Consider the following 23,115-nt stretch of genomic DNA (forward strand, 5'->3'; position numbering starts at 1 on the left):
TTTATTTATTTCTGCACATTAAAGGATCTGCACTAATGTGTTGGCAACTCTCAGGCACTCCAAAAGAAGAGACTGCACTACTTAAAAGATAATGAGGAAACAATCTTGGCAGATGCAATTGATCCCACTGTTTTAAAGCACAAGGATTATCAAAGGATTATCTAACAGTAATTATGCACCCAAGGTCGACACGCAGCTTTCATGTTCACTTACTGAGTGGCAGCTGAGGCGTAAGAGAGAAGCAAGGTACTGACTAAAGGTAAGGGTGCGTGAATGCGTTTCCATGTGTGCTCGTGAGTTTTGCCTACAAGGGGCGAAAGAGCTCCCTATGAACCTAATCGTTACTAAGTCGCATCACAAACCCCGGCCTTCCTTATCGGTACCAAACACATGGCGGTAAAGTCAAAGCAAGCGGAGATATCTACTTCGCCTGCAGCAGCACCAACTTTTGGAATCCCCCAAACGGATAATCTGAAGAATCAGGGAGGAGTGCGGTGAAACCCGGAGACTTCCAGGGTTTGTGTGCGCCATAGTGTAGCATGAACAAATACTAGAGCAGCTTAAAAGACATAAAATATTGCGTAAAAGGGCAATGTTTCTTGCCAATCACCTCAGAAAGTGAAGCTAAGCAAATTTTGATGATTATGGGTTACAGACTATGACGTTCCAAAATTCAGTATCTCAGAAAATTTGAAAACCGTGACAAAGGTTATTAATCAAAACTCATAGTGTCAAAACACCAGCAGACGTTTAAGCAGTCTCTCATTCTAGGCTACACCATCATTAAGGGAAGTCTGCTGACTGGACCGATGTCCAAAAGACAGTGACTGACACACTTCACAAGACGTGTAACCCACGAAAGGTCATTGCTGAAGAAACTGGTTGTTTGCAGAGCAAGCATGTTAACAGAAAATTGAGTGGAAGGAACAAGGTGTGCTAGGAAAAGGTCTGGAGGAAAAGTGGAGACGTAAAAAGTCCAGTGTGAAGTAGGGCTGTTGTAAACGAATATTTTAGTAATCGAGTAATCTATCGATTATTCTTACGATTAATCGAGTAATCGGATAAAAAAAAATTATAAAATGAAATATTGGTAAATCTGGCATAATACCGGTGTTACTATCAGATATCAATATCAGTCCAATTTTTCATATTTGAGCATCCCTAACAGTTGCTTTTTTGTAGTTTAGAAAACTAACCTGTAACAATAATAGCTCACTTTCTAAGTTAACCAGAAGAAAAGTTATAGAAAAATCTGAAATTATATTGAATTTAATAACAAAGAGGCAGGCTCACAAATATGCTTATAAAAAATGTCTACAATCCAGCTTTTAGTTTATGTATTCATCTTCAGTGAGTTTAATAGATTAATTAAACTCACCTTGCCACCTAACCTGTCACGCTTTGGGTTTGAAAATACGGGAAATGCCGCCTGGAGTGGGAGGAGAGGGCGAATGAACGAACGTAAGATGGGGTGGAGGGGAGGAAATAGACCAGCGGACTGACGAACCGTTAGACCGGGGGACGAACACGGGGGGAAGCAATACGGGATATTTACGACACCTTCACTGGTCACTCAGAAACTCATCTACCAGCCATGTACAATGCGCTCCGCCACCCGTTTCTTCAGACCGGGATATGAAATTTATTGTGCGGTTCGTCGGTAAAGCTACATTTACACGGTAAGCATCAGCTACTCAGCCGCCCGCCCTGTTCAGGCTATCCGCTCACCTCAGCGCTCTTCCCGCCGTTCGCTTTCAACCAGCAGCCCCGGAGGAGAAATGCTGCCGTACTCCAGGCATCCCCCAGTCATTTTAAGGATGCTTATTGGTACCCCAAAAACGATAAAAAGTCGGGCATTATCATCAATCAATAAAATCCCCACGGGCCAATCTTGAAGATTGGACTTTATGCCGCTGAGACTTAGCTTTTGTCAACAACTCAGAGGCGGAAGTGAGAGCTCCGCGCAACGCAAATGAAGTCCCGGCCGGAACACGGTGCGCTAACTAATAAAACATAAATTAACGAAGCTTCGAGGCAGGTAAATTTTCCTCGAGGAATTTTAGTAATCGAGGTACTTGAATCATTCGAGGAATCGTTTCAGCCCTAGTGTGAAGTTTCCACAATCAATGATGGCTTGGGGTATCATGTCATCTGCTGGTGTTGGTCCACTGTGTTGGTTGAAGTCTGCAGTCAATGCAGCTGTCTACCAGGAAAATCTAGAGTACTTCCTACTCTAGAAGGAAGCGCCACAAGTTGATCGCCTCCATGCCACGGTGCATTGATGCAGTTATTCATGCAAGAAGAGGCCCAAACAGAAATGTAGAAACTTTTCAGAAGTCTGACATTTGTGCATCAATTTTTGATTGGCCTAATATGATATTCTAATTTCCTGAGAACCTGAATTACGGGTTCTCTTTACCTGTAAGCCATAATCGTTAAAACTGCAAATAAACTTGAAATATTTTACTGAATGTGCAATAGATCTCTATAAAATAACCGTTTTGATTTCTGAGATGGCTGACAAGAAATATTAAACATTTACGCAGTATTTTTGAGATGTACTGAGTGACATTTCAATGAGGACTTTAGAACCGAGTCCGTCTGTCATTAACAGTGTCATTTCGTTCTGCTTGGCCTTCCATTACTTTGTTTTTCCAACAAAGTGTGGTCGTATTTAAATTTCCTGAATGTCAGCCAAACAAGACGTTTGACAGCACATTTCCTCCCTCTGCTGTTATCTTTCAGATTTCATACTCCTGTCATTTTAGCACCTACGCCTTGCATTCTTTGACAATGACTGACAGGCAAGAGAGCAGTGTGGACTCAAAGCAACAGTGAAAAGCTTTTGTAAAACTTTTTTAAGTAATCGGAATAGTAAAACACGGCATGGTCGAAATGCAGATCCTGGAGCGAGGCGGACTGATGTGTTATGCAACTAGCAAGCTGCTCATGTTGCATGTATGTTGGAAGAGTGAAAGCAGCCAGTTGATGGAACGACGTTGAGCGTCTAAGGCCTGATTTGTCCGACGGATGAACTCTGGTTTGAGACTACAGTTACCAAAACAAAGTTTCGTTTTTCTTGGGTTCAGTTTTGGGGTTTATAACGCAACTTTCTTGCCACAACCTCAAAAATGTGGTTGGTGAAGGACGTTTGTAAAGTCCCTAGAAGTAAAGAGATTGTTTCTTTCATTATTTCGGCACAAGTTTATGTCTGCGCAATTTAATATAATTTTATATCAAGGTTAAAGTTTCAGTAACACTTCTGAAAAAGTAAAAGAAAACCATCTAAACTATCGGCATGTTATATATTCCCATGTATTTTACATTGATGACCTTGTCGTCAACACATACAAGTAAAGCAGTTTTCTAGTGTCTAATTAAATTTTTAAGTTAATCAGAATGACTGAAAACTTTTACTAAGTGATCCTTGGCTTCTGGTTTTGCTTGAATGTAATTTTAATGCCCATTTCTGTAAGCCACCTTGCAAAATGGGAAAGACAAGAGAACATGTCTTTCAAGTAAGGCAGGTGAAAATGGCTACATTTATGTAGATACCAATAATTAGGAAAGGTCAAAACCAAAATTGTGACAAACAAATATGGACAAACGCTCATGTTTATCTTGTAACGTTGCATGATAAGCAGGATTTAGGGGAGGCAAAAATTATCGAAGCTCTCCATTGGAGAACTGTAGTAAAAAGAAGCATCTTGGTGTCACTAAATCTTTTTAAACAATTTATTTGAAGACTTTTGCGAGCACCTTCACCAGGAGCGCCAATTAATGTTGAAGGTACTTCAACAATTATTGAAGTGTTCAGTCGTACACACTTGAAAGCAGATATGTGCATACATAACAACCTTTTTCCTCTCTGTCAGGAAATGCTTAGGATTTTACACATTATTTATATTTGCTAAATGCCAAAAATATGAGAATTTTAATTATATAATTGACTTATATGATGCTTATTATGCCTATTTTTACAAATTGGGAAAGTCAAGATAATGGTGTCATGGTTTTGTAAGCTTTTGATGGGTTTATTTGCAACATATGTTTTATGGCAACACGTTAAACCCTTTGCTTCTTTCTGTGATATTTTTGGAAAAATCTGAGGAAATAAACCAAATGGCCAGAAGGAGAATTCGTGGAAGTTCACAAAGATTGGTACATCTTTGAGTCAAATTTCCAGATTCCTGAAGGTGCCACAATTTATCTGTTCAAACAATTTTATGCAAGTATAAACATTGTGGGATTCAGAAAGAAGACAGGTTTTGCATTCCAGAAATGAACTCGCTTTGCTGCAAAAATGAAAAGCCTTGTGAAGAATGTTAAAGCTGGTGAGAGAGTATGATTATCCACGGTGAAGCGAATGGGTTTAGGGACAAAAACCCTTCATTTTTCAAGACAATGTCCTGTGGTCTCAAGAAAACGGAAATTGAACTGTTTACCCTTAATGAATGTTGGAAGAAAAAGGGGAAAGGTTGCAAGCCTGAAGACACCATCTCAACTATGAAGCACAGAAGTGACAGACATGTTGTGGGAAAGTTAGTTTTGCTGCGTACGACCTTGTGCACTTTGCAATATTATATATGACATTATGAAGAAGAAAGACTGAAGCAGCATCACAAGACATCAGCCAGGAAATTAAAGCTTGGACACAAATGACAACGACCCCAAACAGACAGGAAAGTTAGTTACAAAGTCACTCAGGAGCAGCAAAATCAACATTTTGAAGTGATCGTCACAAAGAACAGAACTGAGTCCACTGAAACTTTGTAAAAAGAGCTGAGAAGATGTGGGCAACTAAACCTACTCAGTTGCACGAGTTCAGTGAAAATGAAAAGAGAGATATTGCAGCAAACTATTAAAAGAAGGTTGTTGAATGACCAAAGTCATACAGATCAAAAGGAAATTCTACCAATCAGCAAGTAAATATATATATCAACTTTTGAATGTGAAGAAAGTCTATACGAGATCTCAAAAGACTTATTAAGCTGATATAATGGGTCTTAATGAAATAGAAAGAATTTTAGTAATTGCACCTCAAACAGAAAAAAAAGTGTTTTATATCATATCACATAGTGAAGGAAGGTTTATGTGCCACTGGACAACCCAAAGTATCCTTTAAATGACCTGTTTCCTTTAGCAATGAGTTAACATTTAACTTCAGCTACACTTATTTCTCAATTGTTTTAATATCTTAGCGTCAACAATCTTATAAAATATATAGAAAATGTCAAAAATTCAAACAGAAATGTCCAACACCCCCAACCCCCAAAGAATTACTACACGTACAAAAATACTTCATACGACAGTCAAAATCGCCTTTTAAAGCCTCTTTGTATGGGTGAAGTAGCTGTAGGACGCATGTCTGATGGGACATGTCGCATGGAGAGGTGGAGGTTTTAAAATCTGCCTCTGACACAAAGGGGTGTGAGGCTCACCAGTTGTGGAGGAAATGTTGACGTCAATGCTGATCTCAGGAATGCCTCCGCCCTTCAGCGCAGCCACACAGGTGTAGGTGCCAAAGTCGGTAAACTTCAGGTCTATGATGTCCAGGTTGGTGGTCCCGGGCGAGATGTCGGGGTCCGTCTGAGTGATGACCATGCGCTCTGAACTCCGAAGGGCACGGCCGTTCTTTAGCCAGCTAAATGTCAGCTCCTCTGGCGGTGTCGCTTCCACCTAAGAAATGCAGCTCAGTGTTACTGGACAGCTAATTTATCTTATATATATATATATGTGTGTGTGTGTGTGTGTGTGTGTGTGTGTGTGTGGGGGTGTGTGTGTGTGTGTGTGTCACACCTGACAGGATATCTTGACTTCACGCCCAATCTGGATGTTGTCATCGTTGTGGTAAGGGTCAGGGGTGATCCAGAACCGTCCTTTCTTCAGAGCTGTAAAGGAATATTTATGTTAAGAAACGTATCCAACCTTTGTACACAACACATGTTGCCAGAGACGTTTATTGTAGCTTATGGCTCTCCTTGTTATATTGACGCAGTGTTTGAAGTGTACTCCACAGGACAGGATTTTATAGATTTTCAAATAGATTTTTCTTCTGTTCTTCATTTCAACCTTTCCCAGTGCTTAAACTGTGAATCAGTGTACCCTGCCTCTAGTGAACATATTGTAAATATAGGAGTTTTGATCGCTCCTTTGACAGTCTGCATATTTATCTTTAGTTGGAAGCTTTTAAAGCTAGTTTGGTAAACAGATCATCATATTGGCTTGTCAGGAAATGCTCTAAGTTGACTTTCAATATACAGCGTGTGCAGTGTAGTAAGCCGAGTCACTTTCTTCTTTTCTTTTCTTCGGGGCTCCATATTCAGATCATCAGTTTTCACTTACAGTACAAATAATTTTTGCAGTAACTGATCAAATACTGCATTCCACATAGATGCAGATGACAACATAATCTATTGTTAATCTTTCTCCTTAGTTCAAACCCTTACATTTATCCAGCCTATATTTGATTTAACATTACTTGTGTTTATGCTTTAAAATAAAGTTTGTGGTTTGTTCGAATGCCATAAAGTTCCATAATTCCTCTAAAAACACAAACTGTGTAATGGGCTAACTTTGAAATGGCAACTTTTGATTTGAGATATGTAGGCATTCTGTTTTAATACTTTGACATTTAAACATGAATTCTAACAATTTGTGAGTTAATTGAGAGAAAAAAAAGTTTTTTTAAAATGAGAAATCTTTTTTCCTCACCTGTTTTTTGCCTATAGTTTCCTCTATAGGCTACGCTCTTTGTAAATGCACCAGTCAAATACCTGAACAGACTTTTTTTTTTTTATGTATTCTATACTATTATAATTCTTGCATATAAGTGGGTTATACTAGAATTGGAAATTTCCTATGTACATATACTAAATATCCATGTTTGTATCTGCATTATTTCTTATCGGCTGCTTTTCATTTGTAAATCTCTGATTGGGGTTGGTAACTTTTTATCTCCGTGTTTTCATGTGTAAGCATCACACAAAGTATGACCTGCACAGTCAAGGTATTTGATAAATGTCTGTTCTCAAAGTCAGAAAAGTCTGTTCTCAATTAGAAAAAACAAAAGGTTTCTAAATATGCAGCCCCTGTTTCCTGGAAAGATTTACAAAATGACCTGAAAATGCCAGAACTGGTTACTCTGGGGAAGTTTCAGTTAATGATTGTGGAATAAGAGAAGAGTTCATCCTGTCAGTGTGACTGTTTAATGTTTCTGTTTTAAATATGGTTTGGCCGCTCACTGTAGTGTTTTATTTATTGTATGTTTTACTGCCTCTATGGCCGTGTCTCTCTTAAAAAAAAGAGAGATTTTAATGAATGCTTATAGACTGCAATGTTTAATCACTGAACTAATTCCTAAAAGTGAAACAAGTTTGTATTTATTCTTATTCGTATCTATGGTCTCAAAAGGTTGATATATTGCTACACACTAAAGAATCCTGTGCTACTAGGATGTATGCTCAAAAAGAAAATGAAGTAAAAAAAAAACATGTTCTCAAACATTTCTACTCCAATTTGGTTTGCAAACTCTCTTTTTAAAACACAGCTCCTACTAAATGGGAAAAAAAGATGATTTTATCATAATGCATGCTGTATCGGTTCCAACGCTTGCATGCTCTTCTCAAAAAAAAAAAAAACCTGACGGCGCCATGGAAGTCTTTTCATCTAGCAATTCCCAAGTGACATTATCATATTCAGTTTGGTAAGAGGGAAAACAAAAACAAAACCCCCGTGTCAGATTTAAACACAGGAAATTGAATGTGCAAAACACATTGTGATGCCTGCCAAACTGCACACTGAAGGAGAGATGAGTGACACGCGCCTCCTTGGCATGATCTTCCCTCTCACTTTTGAAATCAGCGTCGGCAGGCGGAGAATCCTATTTCTGATGCATGGCAGATACAGAAATTGCAATCATGTCAACACTCAGCAAACCCCGACGCATTTATTTTCATTCCTGTGCCTCCCCCCATATGTCTTTACGCCGTCAGGCTTTTCTTTTCAACATTGATGTATGTAATTCAATAATGCCTGCATGGAAAATGTGTCATTTAGTGTAATACAGTGTGTCACACCTATATGTGACCTTTATGGAAACAAGAACAAATTTTATTACCACATTCATCCCTCTCCCCCCCATTTTGGGTAAGCTGTACAGCACTGTGTACATCCACAGCATAAATTTCAATTTGCCTAAAGCTAACATACATAGTGTAAGGTTAATGAGACAAGACAAAGTCCATAGTGGAAGCCATTAAGTAGGCATGTCTGGAAGGAAGCACATATTTTCTACTACAATGCATGTCAAAGGGAGCAAATGTCCTGAGGCAGAGTTGCACACTCATTGTTCAGGCATGGCTGTACATCTTGACAGCTTGGAAAGGCATTTGTATCTCAGTGACGGGCGCAGAAGAGTTAGTGGCCGCGTCATAAGGAAGCATTAGATTCAAATACACTGGCGGACCTGCACACCCACACAGCCCATCTTTCTAAGTCACTGTGGTGTTACAGGTGACAGCGGATAAACATTTGGGTTAAGTTCCACCTTTCTTTTGCTTTACTGTTGTCAAAGTGTTCCTGTCTGAGCGCAGGAGACTGTGCAGCAACTACGTGTTGTAGAGTCACTCAAGCAGTTCCCCCCGCCCCAAAAAATGTAATTCCTTTACAATGAATTTATTTTTTTTAAAGCTGATATATTCTTTCAACTATCTATGCTATTTTTTTTGTTTACTCACATAAAAAGCCAAGAAAGTAACTTTATTTTCCTTTTTTTTTAATAAGTCTGGTTTGGAAAAACAAAGCCAAAAAAATAAAAAATAAAAAATACTAATCTTGTATTCCTGTCCTTGCAAAGTTTCCATCTGGAGTCAGATTCAAGATACAATTTAAGCTAATGTCGCCCATTAGACTTCCACTCTGCTTCTTGTGGTCATTTATCACTTCTCAATATAAGCAAACACTGGAAATCGCAGCGGTATCATCCTAATCAGAGCACAGAAGTTATAATTGATTAATATCACAATCTCCTCCATTTTCTGTTTAGTAGTAAAATGTGGTGATATTGGTCACTGAAAAGACAGACTGGGAGAGGAAAGCAATAAATGCATTATTTTTTCCATGTGCAGGACTTTTTAAAAAAAAATTGAAAATCAATTTCTAAAACTGCACGCAGATTATTTAGATACAAAAATAAATACTTGCATTTTTACTTCACAACAATATTATACAACAATCTTGTTTGCTACTTTTTACAGAATATTCTTCCAGTGAATCAGCCTTCCTCATTTCCGCACACAGCCATGGTGCACTCATGCATATTTTAGGATTCCTCCCCGTGTTCGCCACATTCCAAAAAATCCTTTCCTGCCACTTTAGCTAAGCATAAATAATAAATAGCAAGTAGGTATTCCTGTAAATCGACTACACTTGTGTACACAGAGATAAGCAGGCATTACTTCAGCTAGTTGTAATAAACATTTTCTGGCCTGATGCAAAGACTAAAATGCCGTCTGTTCACTTATGCATTGGAAATACGCAAAAGGATTTATTTATTTTTTATTGTTATTATTATTTTTACGTGAAGGATTTCGAAAAGCAGATGGGGAGGCCAGTGCTGAGTCGAGCGACTTTATGTGGTGACGGTAAGTTGTCACTCTTCCCTTTCCTGATACAGCAACTCGCATGAATCTTTAATAAGGACTCTGGTTGGAAACAGAACTTTCCCATTTACTTTGGAGGTAAACTGTTTCCAACTACTCTTACACGATTTCTACAAAATCATAAATAATAGCTCACGGTAGCTGTATGTTTCACTTCTATAGTCTGAGTTTACAGACACATAGATAAACATATGCTGACTGCATGTAAATCCATCCAGTTTCCACAGACGCGCAGGCATGACCGCTTCCACATTTAAGCTGTTTGAGAGCAGCGGCGGGGTTATTTACCAGCTTTGTTTCTAAGCCGTTTTCGGAGAAGTTCCTCTTCGTTATTGTCACAGCTTAAATCATCTTCTTACATGTGTAGCGAGGATCAGGGTGCTACCGGTGGATTTTTATGACGCAACTGTGTGCATTTACGGCTGCAGATTCTGTGTCAGAATCTCAGACAGCAGTGCACAAAGTAAGATGACGGGTGTTTTGTTGTGGAAATGCTGAGGATTAGCTCCACTCACATATGCCGAGCACATATTAACTTAAGATAGCTGGAAGTTAAAGCCTGAAGGTTCAGAAGTGTCCCAGCTGTTTTGGGTTTGGTCACTAATAGAGGCGAGAGCCTTATTCTTGCGCATTTTTAAGCTAAACCAAATATAAAGACTAATATGTCATTCTGACCTGGACGTGATCAATGACGTGTAAGAAAATTGCAAATAAACTTGGATTTATTTTTGTTGCTATTGATGTTTTCCCTATTGTTCCAAAACACATGAAGCAAAAGTCATGCTGTGTAGGTTAATACAGTTTTTAAAGCAGGGGTCTCAAACTCCAGTCCTCAAGGGCCGCTGTCCTGCAGCTTTTAGATGTGCCACAGGTACAAAACACTTGAATGAAATAGCTTAATTACCTCCTCCTTGTGTAGATCTGTTCTCCAGATCCTTGCTAATGACCTAATTATTTTATTCAGGTGTGTGAAGCAGAGGCACATCTAAAGGTTGCAGGACAGTGGCCCTCGAGGACTGGAGTTTGAGACCCCTGTTTTAAAGTCTTACAATCTCACTGGGAGACGTGTGAAACGAGGCCTAATTTACTCCCAAGTCATGCTGCAAACCTGTGCTGAAAGAAACACATTACACTGTTTCATTACCATTAGTGACATTTGAGCTCACTGCACAGTCCGACAGTGTTTGAGTGTTATTTTCAACAACATCGTGCACGCACACGCACACGCACACACACACACACACACACACACACGCGCACACACGCGTGCACACGTACTTTGGGATGTTGCCTCTGCTTCAAGTATAAATAATTAATAACCTCTAAGAGCAAAAGGGCTTAGAAAATGATTTTGACTGCTGTTTTCTTTTATTATTGTTCCTAGATAGAAATCAGGATTGTTTCAAATCTGCATCAGTAGGCGAGAGCTTTACAAAATGTCCCAACTGGAAATCGGCCAAAAAAAAAAAAAAAAAAGCAAGCCTGATCAGTTCAGCTTTAACAAGCACCATGAAATAGTGTCTTAAAAGTGACAGCATGCACTTTCTGGGCTTCTTTCACTTGAACACAAAAGAAAGAGGAAACCTTTTCAGTAAAAGTCAAACATTTAGGCTGTTAAAGTTTCATTATTAGCCTCCTATTTGTATCAGCAACTTTGGTCTTTAAGGGTTGATGGGTTATTGTAATGATCATTTAGGATCACCTTTGACCTTAGCATGTTTCTAATGTGTTATTTCAAAGCCTACAACTAATGCGAGTTATTCTGTACCAACATTAAGCCTGAAAAGCCTCGTTTGCAGTGTGGAGTTTCTGTTTGCATCGTAATTAAGTATAACGTCACTGGTTCTAAAGCCTAAACCATGCAGGACACATGTCCAAAGAAAGTATATTTTTGATGAATTTTCAAATTTGTTGCTCTTTTCTCTACTCACTGAATCATTCAAAACAATCAAACATCCACTGCAGGGACTACAGTCTTCACTGTAACATGAAGTGGTGAAATGGCGCCTGTTTTTGTTCACCCTTTTGTGCTGCATGTTTCCTTTTTTTTCCCTGCTTCTGCCAGAGAGGGTTGCATGCAGTTCAACCGTGATGCCGCGATTATTCGAGGTATTCTGCCGGATCATTTCCATACTTAATACAGTGTCACTGTTTTCTCCCTTTTACTGTAAACTGAAAGGCTTTTTGCCTGTGGAAAGCTTTTTGAATCCTATATGGCTTTAATAGCCTCCGGGAATAATGGATGGCCAGTACATGAAAAGCACTGATTTTCTTACAAAGAGAAAACCTAAAGTTGAGGTCTTTTTCAGAGAGCTTGTGTCACAGAGAAGGATTACAATAGCACCTCGGGGACGTAAAGGAGCCCCTTACACACAGATAACAATGAAAACACATGTCAGAGTAATGAAAAAATAAAAAGCGTCACAACATGCAAACAGGTTTTCGCTTTCAGTTTCATTTTTGTAGTCAACTACTCCTAATTCCATATGATTATATTTTCTGTCAACCCATCAATACGTTCAAGCAACATACTGCATTTCTCATATTAGGTATCGGCTCATGGAGCTGAAGTTGTCTCTCATAGCCAGCTGGAAGGCTGAGCAAAACGGCTCAAGGTTGCTCACAAAAACAGCGGCGTGGCCATCGGAATCGATCAAAACACAAGGCATTTATTCAAAGCACCTTTCATTTTTTTTCTCTCCTTGTTTTCAATCCACAGTCCTCTTATTAACAACGTCCCCGAGGCCCTGGACTTTTACATTATTGAGAACAATCACGTGCGTCTACTCTTTGGTTGGGAGGAAAGTGGAAGAAAACGCTTCTAAAAACGCATCTAAACGCCACAGATTTTCTGTAGGCCAACAGGATGGGAGACAGAAATGGTTTTCTCAGCTCTGGAACTCAAGACATTACCGTCAATTATACAACATGATAGTAGTTTATTATATCAGCGTGTGCGTGCACATGTGTGGGTGTGTGCAATTAGCCGCGGTCTGCATTAGTAGCTGGAAATGGCTGGCTTTGGTGTAGAAACCCCATACCTGCCTTTGTAAGGAACTCCTCCAGGAGCAGTCGTGGAAATCTGATGACAGCGCTGCAGTGTTTGATTTTCCATCTTTGATAGCTACACCATATCTCATTTCGCCTCATCACACAGAGGGAAAATGTGCTGCTTTGCAAAAGGGATGGAAAGCAGAAGCACGTAGTCTGCTGCGTGTGCATATAGAAAGGCAAACACCAAACCCAGCTGGCCATTTTGACACCGTCTATAGCTGATTCTCTCTCTGTTGATCAGTTCTTCGTTTCAGTTTCGCCTGGTTTTATGTGATATGCAACCAGAAAGAGAGGAGCAACCAGAGCACAGCATTTTCGAGGGAGATATCTCGCAAACCGCTGAAGAATAGACTGACAGGATAAAGCAGGGTGGTGACCTGTGTTTGAAGACGTGTTGCAGACCCTTAATCCGCAGAAAGGATCTCGTCAGCGGGGTGATGTGATGCCAGGGGCCTGCTGGGCTGGCTGCGGAGATGGCCAAGGCCTGGAAGGCACTCTGGCTGGTGTGACAGTATGGCCAGAAAGGCTACCATCTGCTGGGGAGAGATGTGTGTTTCCACACACACGCGGCCCCCTTTGGCAACAGCAGTTTGCTGGGGCTTCTCAAGGACCAGAGAGGAGCATAACCAGCTGAGATAAGCAGTGATGAGGCCACAGGGTGACCCTGCTAAACATGCAAATTGAACTGTGCCCAGCAGAGCTGAATGATTAGGTTTTTCATGTACACATGGGGCATATCAGCTCATGAGCACCGGATGATGACCTTCCATGTGAACATGCGCTCACAATTTTTTAACAGTTTTAGCAATCACAGGAGCAAGTCAACAAACAGTACGTTTATGCAACGGGCACATCAACGGTGCCTCCCTATAGCACGCACAAACGCTCCTTTTTGAGAATGTTTGAGTTCGAGAGAAAACTTATCACAAAAAAAAAATAAAAATCTACACATAAACGTCATCAAATTTTATTGTTGGTGTGTAGATGAGCAAAATGTGTTTTTAAAAACAATGCTGCAGAGTCCTGACTTGAATCTAATCGCAAACCTGAAATGGGACAAATGTAAACGACGACATCTCAGCGTTCAGGCTTTATGTGCATTTTTCACACCTTTCCTTCTATGTTTCATGTGTTTTTGTGGCTATTCAAAGATGGCGGTGTCTATTAGAGGGTTAAAAGATGTCCAGACATTTGAAATCACCTCTTAAAAGTTTCAAGATTATGTTTAAAAACTTTTCTAAATTGAAGTCAGTTATAAATTACATTTTAAATTCTTTAAGATTAAAGATAATTTTGTCACACATGAGGTTTATACATCTGACTGCTCTTTGTTAATATTTCAAAAACCAATAGAAGAAAGAAAAATATGTTGAAAATGAAATAAAAGACACACCCTGGAGACATGAATGTCTGTTGAATTATGTTTTTCTTTTTTTTACCCCAAACTAATCTAAACCAGCAGAGGACCCAAACCAAATTCCAGGATGTTTACATTTGGCAGTAAGAATGGAAAAGAAAAAAAACCTTCCAAAAATAAATGTATGAGTGATTGATCTATATGTCAAAATCTAAGAAGTTCAGCTGTGAAATTTAAAAGTGTTGCTTCTTTATACAAATTTACCTCACAAACCAAAGCATGTGGATTAGAAATGACCACATTTTGCAGTATTTAAAGGAAACTTTATGTGACACGTTCCAGCTCGCTCACAGCTGACAAACAGAGCTTGTTTTTTCTGCACAGAAAAAAAGACGGTAAAAGTTGGAACCTGACAAAAGTCCCCCACTGTGCTGTAAAAGCATGAGCAAACAATAGAGGAACTATTGTTAAAAACACAAGTAAAAAAAACAATCCATTTGTATTTAGAGAAGTCCTCCCCACCCAATACAATAAGCCCACCCCACTCAGGTTGTAAAAGGTGTGTTTTTCAGCACCTACCGACCCAAGTGCAGCAGAATGCTTCAGATGGAGGAAGCTGCGACCATTTTTAGATGTGTCAGTGTTTAATTTTGCCTCTTTTTTTTGTGTGGGTGGCAATTGAACTATTGCTGCCATTAACACTATCTTGTCTGTCTTTGTTTTCTTTCCTTTAGTGACACATTTGATCCAGCGACCCTTTGCTTAGTGCCGTCTCTTTTCTGGAGAAAGCCATAAAGAAGCCATCGCTGCCTAAAACAATATAAACCTCTTTACATCCTATAAACTAAGTGTCTCTATGATGGGGCTTCTTTCCTAGATGGGGCTTCCTTGTGCTTGTGGAGCTGTACTTTTTCTTGCTTCTGTGGGTTCTTTCTTCTCAAACCCCAGCAAGTCATATCGGATGGCTGCTCAAACTGAACCTGCTTTTCTTCAAGGTTGTTCCTGATAGGAGAATTGTTCCTCTCCACTGTCACCACATGCTTGCTCAGGAGGAAGTGCTGCTGACAAGTTGACGTCCTCTTTCATAAAACACTCAAAGCTAAGAGTCAGATGGCTTGTCAACGTCTCTGCATTTCCTGAAAGGACTGCACAGGCAGGGGGCTCAAATCAAACAGCCACTGTTACGGCTCTGAGCTGCCAAGCAAGACTCTCCGTCAGTAACAACTGATTCATGTTTGGGCTAGCCAGCACTGAGTCATGAAGGTAAGATGCAGAAATGTGCTACTAGATAATCTGAGGAATTAAGGCATAAATACACAATGGGTTTTGTTCGATTCTGGCTCCAAATGATCACATAAAGAACCTTGGCTACTCACACAGCTTCTGTTGTGTGAGTATCCACTTTTCTTGTGACATCTTCCAACCACAGAGGCACGCGATGCCGCTACCTGATCAATTCTAAATTAACTCGATGCGGCTCCAGTTTACACCCGTTTTGGTTTCACAGTGCCGGTTTGATTTTTAAAATCTCTTGTGTGGGATACAAAGCTGACTTGTTTAGCCACAGTCAGAGATAGTTTAAGGTTTTATCACACAGTGGCTTTTGTAAAAGAGGCAGACCACTTGTTGTACTCAGCTGTTCTTCCTTAGAGTCTTTTTATTAAAAAAAAAAAAACTTGCAATACAAAACCAGATGACTATGAGCCGTATTATATTTACACTTACAGTTGGACATTTCAGTCTGATTAAACAGCTCACTGCAAAAACATAAAATATTACCAAGTATTTTTATCTAGTTTCCAGTGCAAATATCTTATTACACTTGAGTTAAGACAAAACTAACTTAAAAGTAGCTTCTCAGCAAAATATAGGAGCTTGTTTTAAGTCAATAATATTCCAACATTATTGAAAAAGGACTAGTTTCACCTGCAGATTCTTTTTTTTTTCTTATAACATGTGGAAAACATCTTGTTTTCTAATTTTTTCAACTTGTTTGGAGCACAGGATTTCATTGGAATACAGTGGATTGATTTGAAAGCTGCATATTTAGAGATGAGTTGGACTTGTTTGTCTTTCACCTCTTCAAGGTGCCTTGAGCTGAGATCTGATGTAATGTGGCTCTCTATGAATAAACTTATTCGAAATGAACAGGAAGTTTATATTTAGATATAATTCTACACTCATTTCTGCGCTGCTCTGACATCTGACAGCTCATCAGCCTAAAAAAAAAAAACCATCCAGGGATCTATCAGGACATGTTCAATCCAGCTCCTGTTACTTAGTGATGCCAAAAATCCCCCTTTTTTGACAGCTCTTGGTTTGTTTGTTTCTAATAGGTAACCAACCTGACAGTAGAATGAGAGTCTGATTTCTTAATGACTTTTATAGAGCTCGGTGCATTTTCACTTCGACATCAAAAACTACTTTCCAGAGAGGTTTCTGTATGCATTGTCATCTCACTACACCTCTAAGTGACTCAGCTGTCAATGTCACAACAAAAAGTAACGATTCATCGATGTGTGAGAAAATTTCCCCAATTTATGTTTTCTTTTTACTGATCCTTAATTTCCTTCAACACATATCGATTAACTGTGTCATTTCAGTATCGCCTCCCCTCCCATCTCAGCTCACTTTAGTTTGCTTCCCTCTCCGCTTTCCTTTGAGATAAGTAATGACTTATTGATTTGGAAATACGTAGGACACGATATATTGCAGCTCGTTAATTCATCTCTCCGCCTCCCGCGGCACGTTTTCGACATTTAGTTTGACTTTTCGCGCTGAACTGCTCAGCAAAACTAAAGTTGCAGAGCGCTTTGACGCTTTTAGATCGTGCAAGGTTAACATCACGATGATCAATCAGGAACGCTTGTACCTTGATTTTGCAGTTATGTAATCCAGGGAGACATAAGGGAGCCGATATTATATTAATGAAGCCAAATGCTAGCGAAAGGGATCCTTGTTTTTCCTTAAAGCGGCACATGAAAAAAAAAAAAAAAAAAAAATCTGCGCCTGCTTATCCTGCTAGTCTCTTAGTCAATCGGAATAATGCATATCGGGCCTGTTTAATGTTTCACAGTTTCAACGCTCCAACAGCTTTTATTCAGATCTGTCAAATCAGCAAGTGCATATTCAAAAGTCATATATATTTCAAGTTGCTGTGATTTTTTTGTTGATATTCAACAGGATGCCGTACGAGTGCCATTTTCAGCTCCGGATGTGGGATATTTATTGCAGAGATTGCCAACAGTCAGCGCGCTCTGACTTATTTGCTCCCATGTGACACCTGACATCTTCTCTTTGATATAAGCCGCTCAGTTCTTAAGTCCTCGGCTGTGCGGGCACTTTCACAATACTGAGAGGGAGTTTATCTGTGGGTGGGTTGAGGGGGTGAGAGGAGGGTGTCGGGAATGATTTGTGAGGGATTTGATTTTCATCCTTCTCACTATATGACTGCATAAATAAAAGCCTGCAAACAGGCTGAGCACAGAGGCGACCTGATGATGGAGCTGTAGCATAATGTCTGCGGTGACTGGAGAAAGTGGCGTGAAACTTCCATTTGTGAGCTTGTCTGCTGAGTTGCGATTTGAATAAGCTCATCTGGGTGCGTGAGATTCTCTCTAGAAAGTTAAAATGCTGAACAAAACACGTCTTTTGCCTTAAGGTTCCAAACTTTAATGATATTTTCTTTGTAGGGTTTCTAGAAATTAATGCATCTCTCAATTCATCTTTTGCACAATGGGAGATAAACGGCCAGTCACACACACTTTTCTCTGAAGCTTAAAGTGTCTTGTAGCCCTAAAACCTTTTCTCATTTTGACAATTTATTTTATTAGGATTTTACTGTATGAGCGTAATTGTATAGTGGAAGCAAAACATGTTTTTTTTTTGTTTTTTTTTTTAGTTTTAAAGCAGCAAAGTGACACACATCTGTATTCTCTCCCTCAGAGTGAATATTGTGTAGAACCACCTGTCTTTGCAACTATACGTCTTTTAGGGTAAGTTTATAAAGGCTTTGCACATCTACAGAAATACATTTTTGCCAATTGTTCATTGAAAAATGGCAGGTATTTGGATTGGATGTAGCCCCTCTGTAAATAGCCATTTTCAAGTCTTCTCAATTAGATGTAGGTTTAAAAGACCATTTTGTTGTTGGTGTGGCTGCTTGATTAGCTTCGCTCTCCTGCTGGTGGCGTGAATCTCTTGCACTCTAGTTCTTTAGAGCCTCCAACAGGTTTTCCTTAATGGCTGTCCCTGAGTTTCATTAATCTCCCCATCAGCTCTGACCAGCTTCCTTGTCCCAGTTGAAGAACAACGTCTCCACAGCATGATGCAGCCATGACTAATGATTGCTAACACACCTTTGAGGCCTTCACAGAGCAGCTGTATTTACACAGAGTATAAATTACACACAGGTGGACTCTGTTTACTAATTAGGAAGCTGCTGAAGGCTATTAATAAAAATGCACACCACATTTTCAAACATAAAACTGCTTGAAAACCACATACATCATACTCTGTCAATCTATCACGTAGAATCCCAAATAAAATACATCAATTTTGTTTTTTTTGTAGCGGGGATAGTTATAGACGTATGGCTACTTTTGCAATGCTGCTGTTGTAGCTCGAAAGCCGATTACTTTGTGTGATTCGTTTTAAGATTGTGTGCAGTTTGCATGGCAAAAGTGTTATGGATTGTTGTTAACATGAAGTGCCAGGCTCAATAATCTATAAACTGTCACAATAATAAACAGCTGCTTCTCCAGAAACAATCACTGTTTCGGTAATGAGCGATAGCCAAGATCTTCTGCTGCTCATGTCATTCAGGTGGAGGCAGCAGGGAAATTTTATTTTATTTTTTTCTGATAATGACCAAACAGCCGCAAATGACCTTAGACCTGCTGTTTTCCAGTAAACTGGCACTTGAATCAGTGAATTTAATTAACAGGTTCATGCTTGTTGTGCTCTTCCATTCTGTTTGACGACTCACCAGTAACTAAAGAAGTAATGAACACATGTAGCTGAAAGGAGATTTTTTTTTACAAGAAGTGCTGAAAAAAACTGTGAATGGAATAAAATACAAGGAACAAATGGATATGTTACAGAAGTCCCAATGAGGTGCTCTTTTTACCTTACATTTGGTGAGGTAATTGTATACAATTTTCTCCAGAAAGACTATACATCTTACCTAATTTCCCCCGAACTTTGTTGTTAGGTTACCTTTCTGTAAAACACTGTACTGTAAGAGTCTGGTTTTGCAGAAAGACCAGTGGTCTTTCTGTTTTTTGCTGATTTACTGCAGAAAAATGAAAGAAAAAAAAAATCATAGCACACATACTTATTTTTTTAAAGAATTGTTTTCTAGCTTCCCAGCTACAGGAATTTCTAGCAGAACTTCTAAATTAATGTAATTCATATAATTTGGAATGTTAAATTGCACCGTTGTACTATTTTCCTAATTAGTACAAAATTAAAAACCATTTTTCTATTTATTTTACCCTGCAGACATACTGAAGAGATAATAGTTTACATTCCACTCTCCCTGGGGTGCCATGCAGAAGCCTTGACTAAACCCATGACTTTCAGATATTGTTAATTTGCTGGAGAGATCATTTTAGTCCTAAAAATACTTCATTGATTCTTCACTTGTTCACATCTACACAGTACAACAAATTAGGGGTGTCTTAATACTTTTGCACAGCGCTTTTGCACATACAAAAAAACGGATAAATGTATGGCTTTAAAATAAAAATATTCAACCAATAAGCTGCTTCAGTGTAATTTTAATTTGAGTAGTAGCAAAGAGTGCTGACTGATGGTAAATCATATAAACTGATATTTAAATCATGATCTTATAGCCAAATTACATAAACTTTCCTCTATGTTGATCGTTTTTGCAACTACTAAACAGGCATGAACGACTTATAGCATCATTTTTCAGCACTGTTTCATGTTTGATGTCCTAATCCGCAGCAACAAACCATTTTGCTTAATGGGTTAGTCGTGCTTTCAACACTGAATATTCTGACAGGCGGTCGTGCTTTCCTACCTCGCACCACAATGGTGGTGGACTTCTTGGCCGGGTTTCCCACGTTGTTGCTGGCCACGCAGCTGTAAACCCCGGCTTCGTCCGAGGTGATGGCGGGCAGCGTGAGCGTGCCCCCCTTCACTACGCTTCTCTGCGGCAGGCTGTCGTTGCTGCTGACCCAGGTGAGGATGGGGGGCGGCTCCCCTCCTGTGGTGATGCAGACCAGCGACACGGTCTGGCCAGGATTAACCACGATTGGATCCTCCACCAAAAGTTTGATAGATGGAGAAGCTGCGGAAAGAGTACAGTCTCATGTCTGCAGGTAGCAATGCATTTATGGAAAGATTTTTTTATTTAAGGCTTTTTTTAAAAGGCCATAAATCAGAGAAATCAGCGTTTCACATTAACTAGACGACATTCATGTTCAAACATAAGAAATGTTTTTCTGATCAGATGCCAATAATTTCCAATGATTCATTCAGACTGTGGGAAAGTGAGAGAGAGCAAGACTTTTACAGGATAACAGAAGGTGCATATATACATGAAATAATAAGTAGTATGCAAAAATTACCCATCCACGTGTTTAGTTGACTTTATTTGCACATAAGAAAACATGAAAACACAACAGTTAAGGAAAAGATGCATGAAGTGTAAAGGAAATTAACTAAAGCTATTAAAACAGATCTAATCTAAAAGACTTTAAAAGCAATCAACTAACAATAAACGAGGTAACAGACAGACAAAGAAATATTTAACCAAAAGAATAAGCTTGTCCTCTACCTGTCTTATTGGTGAGTCCGAAGATAACGCTGCGGTCAGGAATCCCACACACATTTCGGACAGAGGCGATGCAGCTGTAGTTGGCGTAATCTTGAGGACGCAGGTTCTTCAACTTCAGGATCTTTGTTTCCCCCTGCAGCTCAGACCAAACCAACACTGGTATGCAAATATGTGCAAAAGCATCATCCTAATTAAAAGCAGGAATGCTGCAAAACATAGATCTGGGGAGGCTATGAAAAAGGCCTAACAGCTCCAGAGTAAGGTCAGCGACATGAATATTTATAAAGCTTTAACAAAGACAAAGGGGGAGAGGAACAGAGAGCAGAATTCAAGCACATTACTGTTGCACTGAAATAGGAATGATGCGGATACTTTTTTTTTTCTAAATGAAGAAAGAAATTTGTCAGCTCGCCTGCTACCAGCGAGAGGATTACTCCACAGAAAAGGCTCCTGCAGTATTTTCACAGCGGAGCTACAGAAATATGGACGGGCTCAGTAGGGGATCTCTCCACAGAAATGGCTATCTCATTGAGAATATGTGTTTGATTCCAACTGGGCCTGTCAGCCACAAGCCTCGCCCTAAAGGTTAGGATGAGGATGTAAAACCTTTGATCTGGCTGACTCCAGCGTGTGGGTGAAAGGACGGAGAGAGGATTAAAACATGACTCACACACATGCTGCAGCGGCCCAGAAAATATGGCAATCACCGGTGTCTTTTAGACCCTTTCACATCCAAAGAAACCGAAGGGTGACTTAATTGTGTCGCATTAGCTACGGACCTCACATTCCACACCCTTTCTCTTACCGCCACCTTCCTCTGCTTTGAAGCAGATGTATGTCAGGGGATGAGGGAGGCAGTAATGTAGAAATGGTTAAGGTGGAAATGAAAGGCAGAGAGAGGAAGTTGCAGGGAAGGAAACTTTCTAAGGGCCAAATAGATAAATAAATAGAAACACAAAGTCATTTTTCCAAAAGCGGACTTGTGAAATGGGATGTTCAAATTGATGGGAAGTCTGAGCACTATGGGAACAAAATGGCTCCATCGCAGTGGAGAGAAATCACAGGGGCACTTCAATGTTGAGTTCTATGAAAAATGTTCCAGTCTGTTTTCATTTCGGTGCTTTAGTTGAATTTGAGCTAGATTTAAATCCAGTCAAAAAGTTTTTTTCAAGCAATAGAAAAAAGGAAGACTGGTACAACAGTGCAGAAGGGGTGGATTGGGATGGCGGTACCAAAATTTAAGAAAGGGGAACAGAGAGTGTGCTCCAGGTATTAGGGGAACATTCTTCTCAGTCTCCTTGGGAAAGCTCATGTGGGGTCTCGAGAGAGGAGGCTGATTGTTGGACATTGGATCCAGGAGGAGCGATGTGGCTTTTGTCCTGGCCGTTGGCAGTGGACATGATCTTTATGGGAGTATTCGTCTAGCCATAAGTTTTGAAATTTTGATTTTCAGACAATGCTTTGTTAGGTCTGTGCTGAAAAAATAGTTTAAAATCTTAAGACCCATGTTGCGCTGAGATGAAGTTCTACTTTCTTTAGTTTCTTAGAAAATGTTTCTAGGACTTCACAGCTCAGGCAGAAAAGTAGGAAAGTTTGTGTAGGACCAATTATTTTCCACATCATGGAATTCACACAGTATATATATATATATTTTGTTGCCACATAGTACATTCAAAAGTAAACATTAAGTGATAAGTGAGTTATAATGAAGCTGTTCACTCAAAATTAATTATAGGAGCTTTGGTAAAAACTGATAAAGAAAATGGTATCTTTGACGTTGGATCTTTACCAGCTATACTGGTCTTGAACATTTTAGCAGTATGTGCAAACATATTTAAGAAATCCAGAATATTTGATGTCATTGCATTCAAAAATGAGTGAATAAGAAAAGAAATACAGTAGAGGGTTTCTTCAGCAAACTTAGAGCTGTGGGCCGAAGTTTTATGATAGAAACTTGTTCTCTGTAGTAAATTTAAAATGGAATATCTGCATGTTTCTATCATTTTTGGGAGTCTAACATATGTGCAATGCTGAGGATAACACAAAGCAAACGAACGAATAGTTGAAGGTAAGAGATGCAAAAGTAAACTTTACAGGAAATCTACTTTCCTGGGTCCCGCATATTGCTGAAAACATTTATATGAGCAAATTACTTGGAGTTTGGTCAGGTCATATTTGGACCTGGTCTCACAAACTCCTAATCTCTGGGTTTTAGGTTGTGCTCTAATTTCCAGACC

At 39.4% G+C, this 23,115-nt stretch overlaps 1 protein-coding gene across 1 annotated transcript in view; it reads right to left on the bottom strand.

The window, feature by feature from the left end:
• Positions 1-23,115, bottom strand: part of mdga2a (MAM domain containing glycosylphosphatidylinositol anchor 2a) — a 128,573-nt gene that overhangs the window by 60,335 nt on the left and 45,123 nt on the right. The window contains exons 5-8 of the mRNA XM_088002262.1: positions 20,879-21,011; positions 20,120-20,389; positions 5,800-5,891; positions 5,442-5,679 (exon numbers count right to left, since the gene is read on the bottom strand). Coding sequence (XP_087858388.1) covers positions 5,442-5,679; positions 5,800-5,891; positions 20,120-20,389; positions 20,879-21,011 — 733 coding nt within the window. The remainder of the gene's footprint in view (positions 1-5,441; positions 5,680-5,799; positions 5,892-20,119; positions 20,390-20,878; positions 21,012-23,115) is intronic.

This window comes from Poecilia mexicana, unplaced genomic scaffold (assembly GCF_051168715.1).
Source record: "Poecilia mexicana isolate PSO_F unplaced genomic scaffold, ASM5116871v1 scaffold_21, whole genome shotgun sequence".
In the NCBI taxonomy this organism is placed as follows: domain Eukaryota; kingdom Metazoa; phylum Chordata; class Actinopteri; order Cyprinodontiformes; family Poeciliidae; genus Poecilia; species Poecilia mexicana.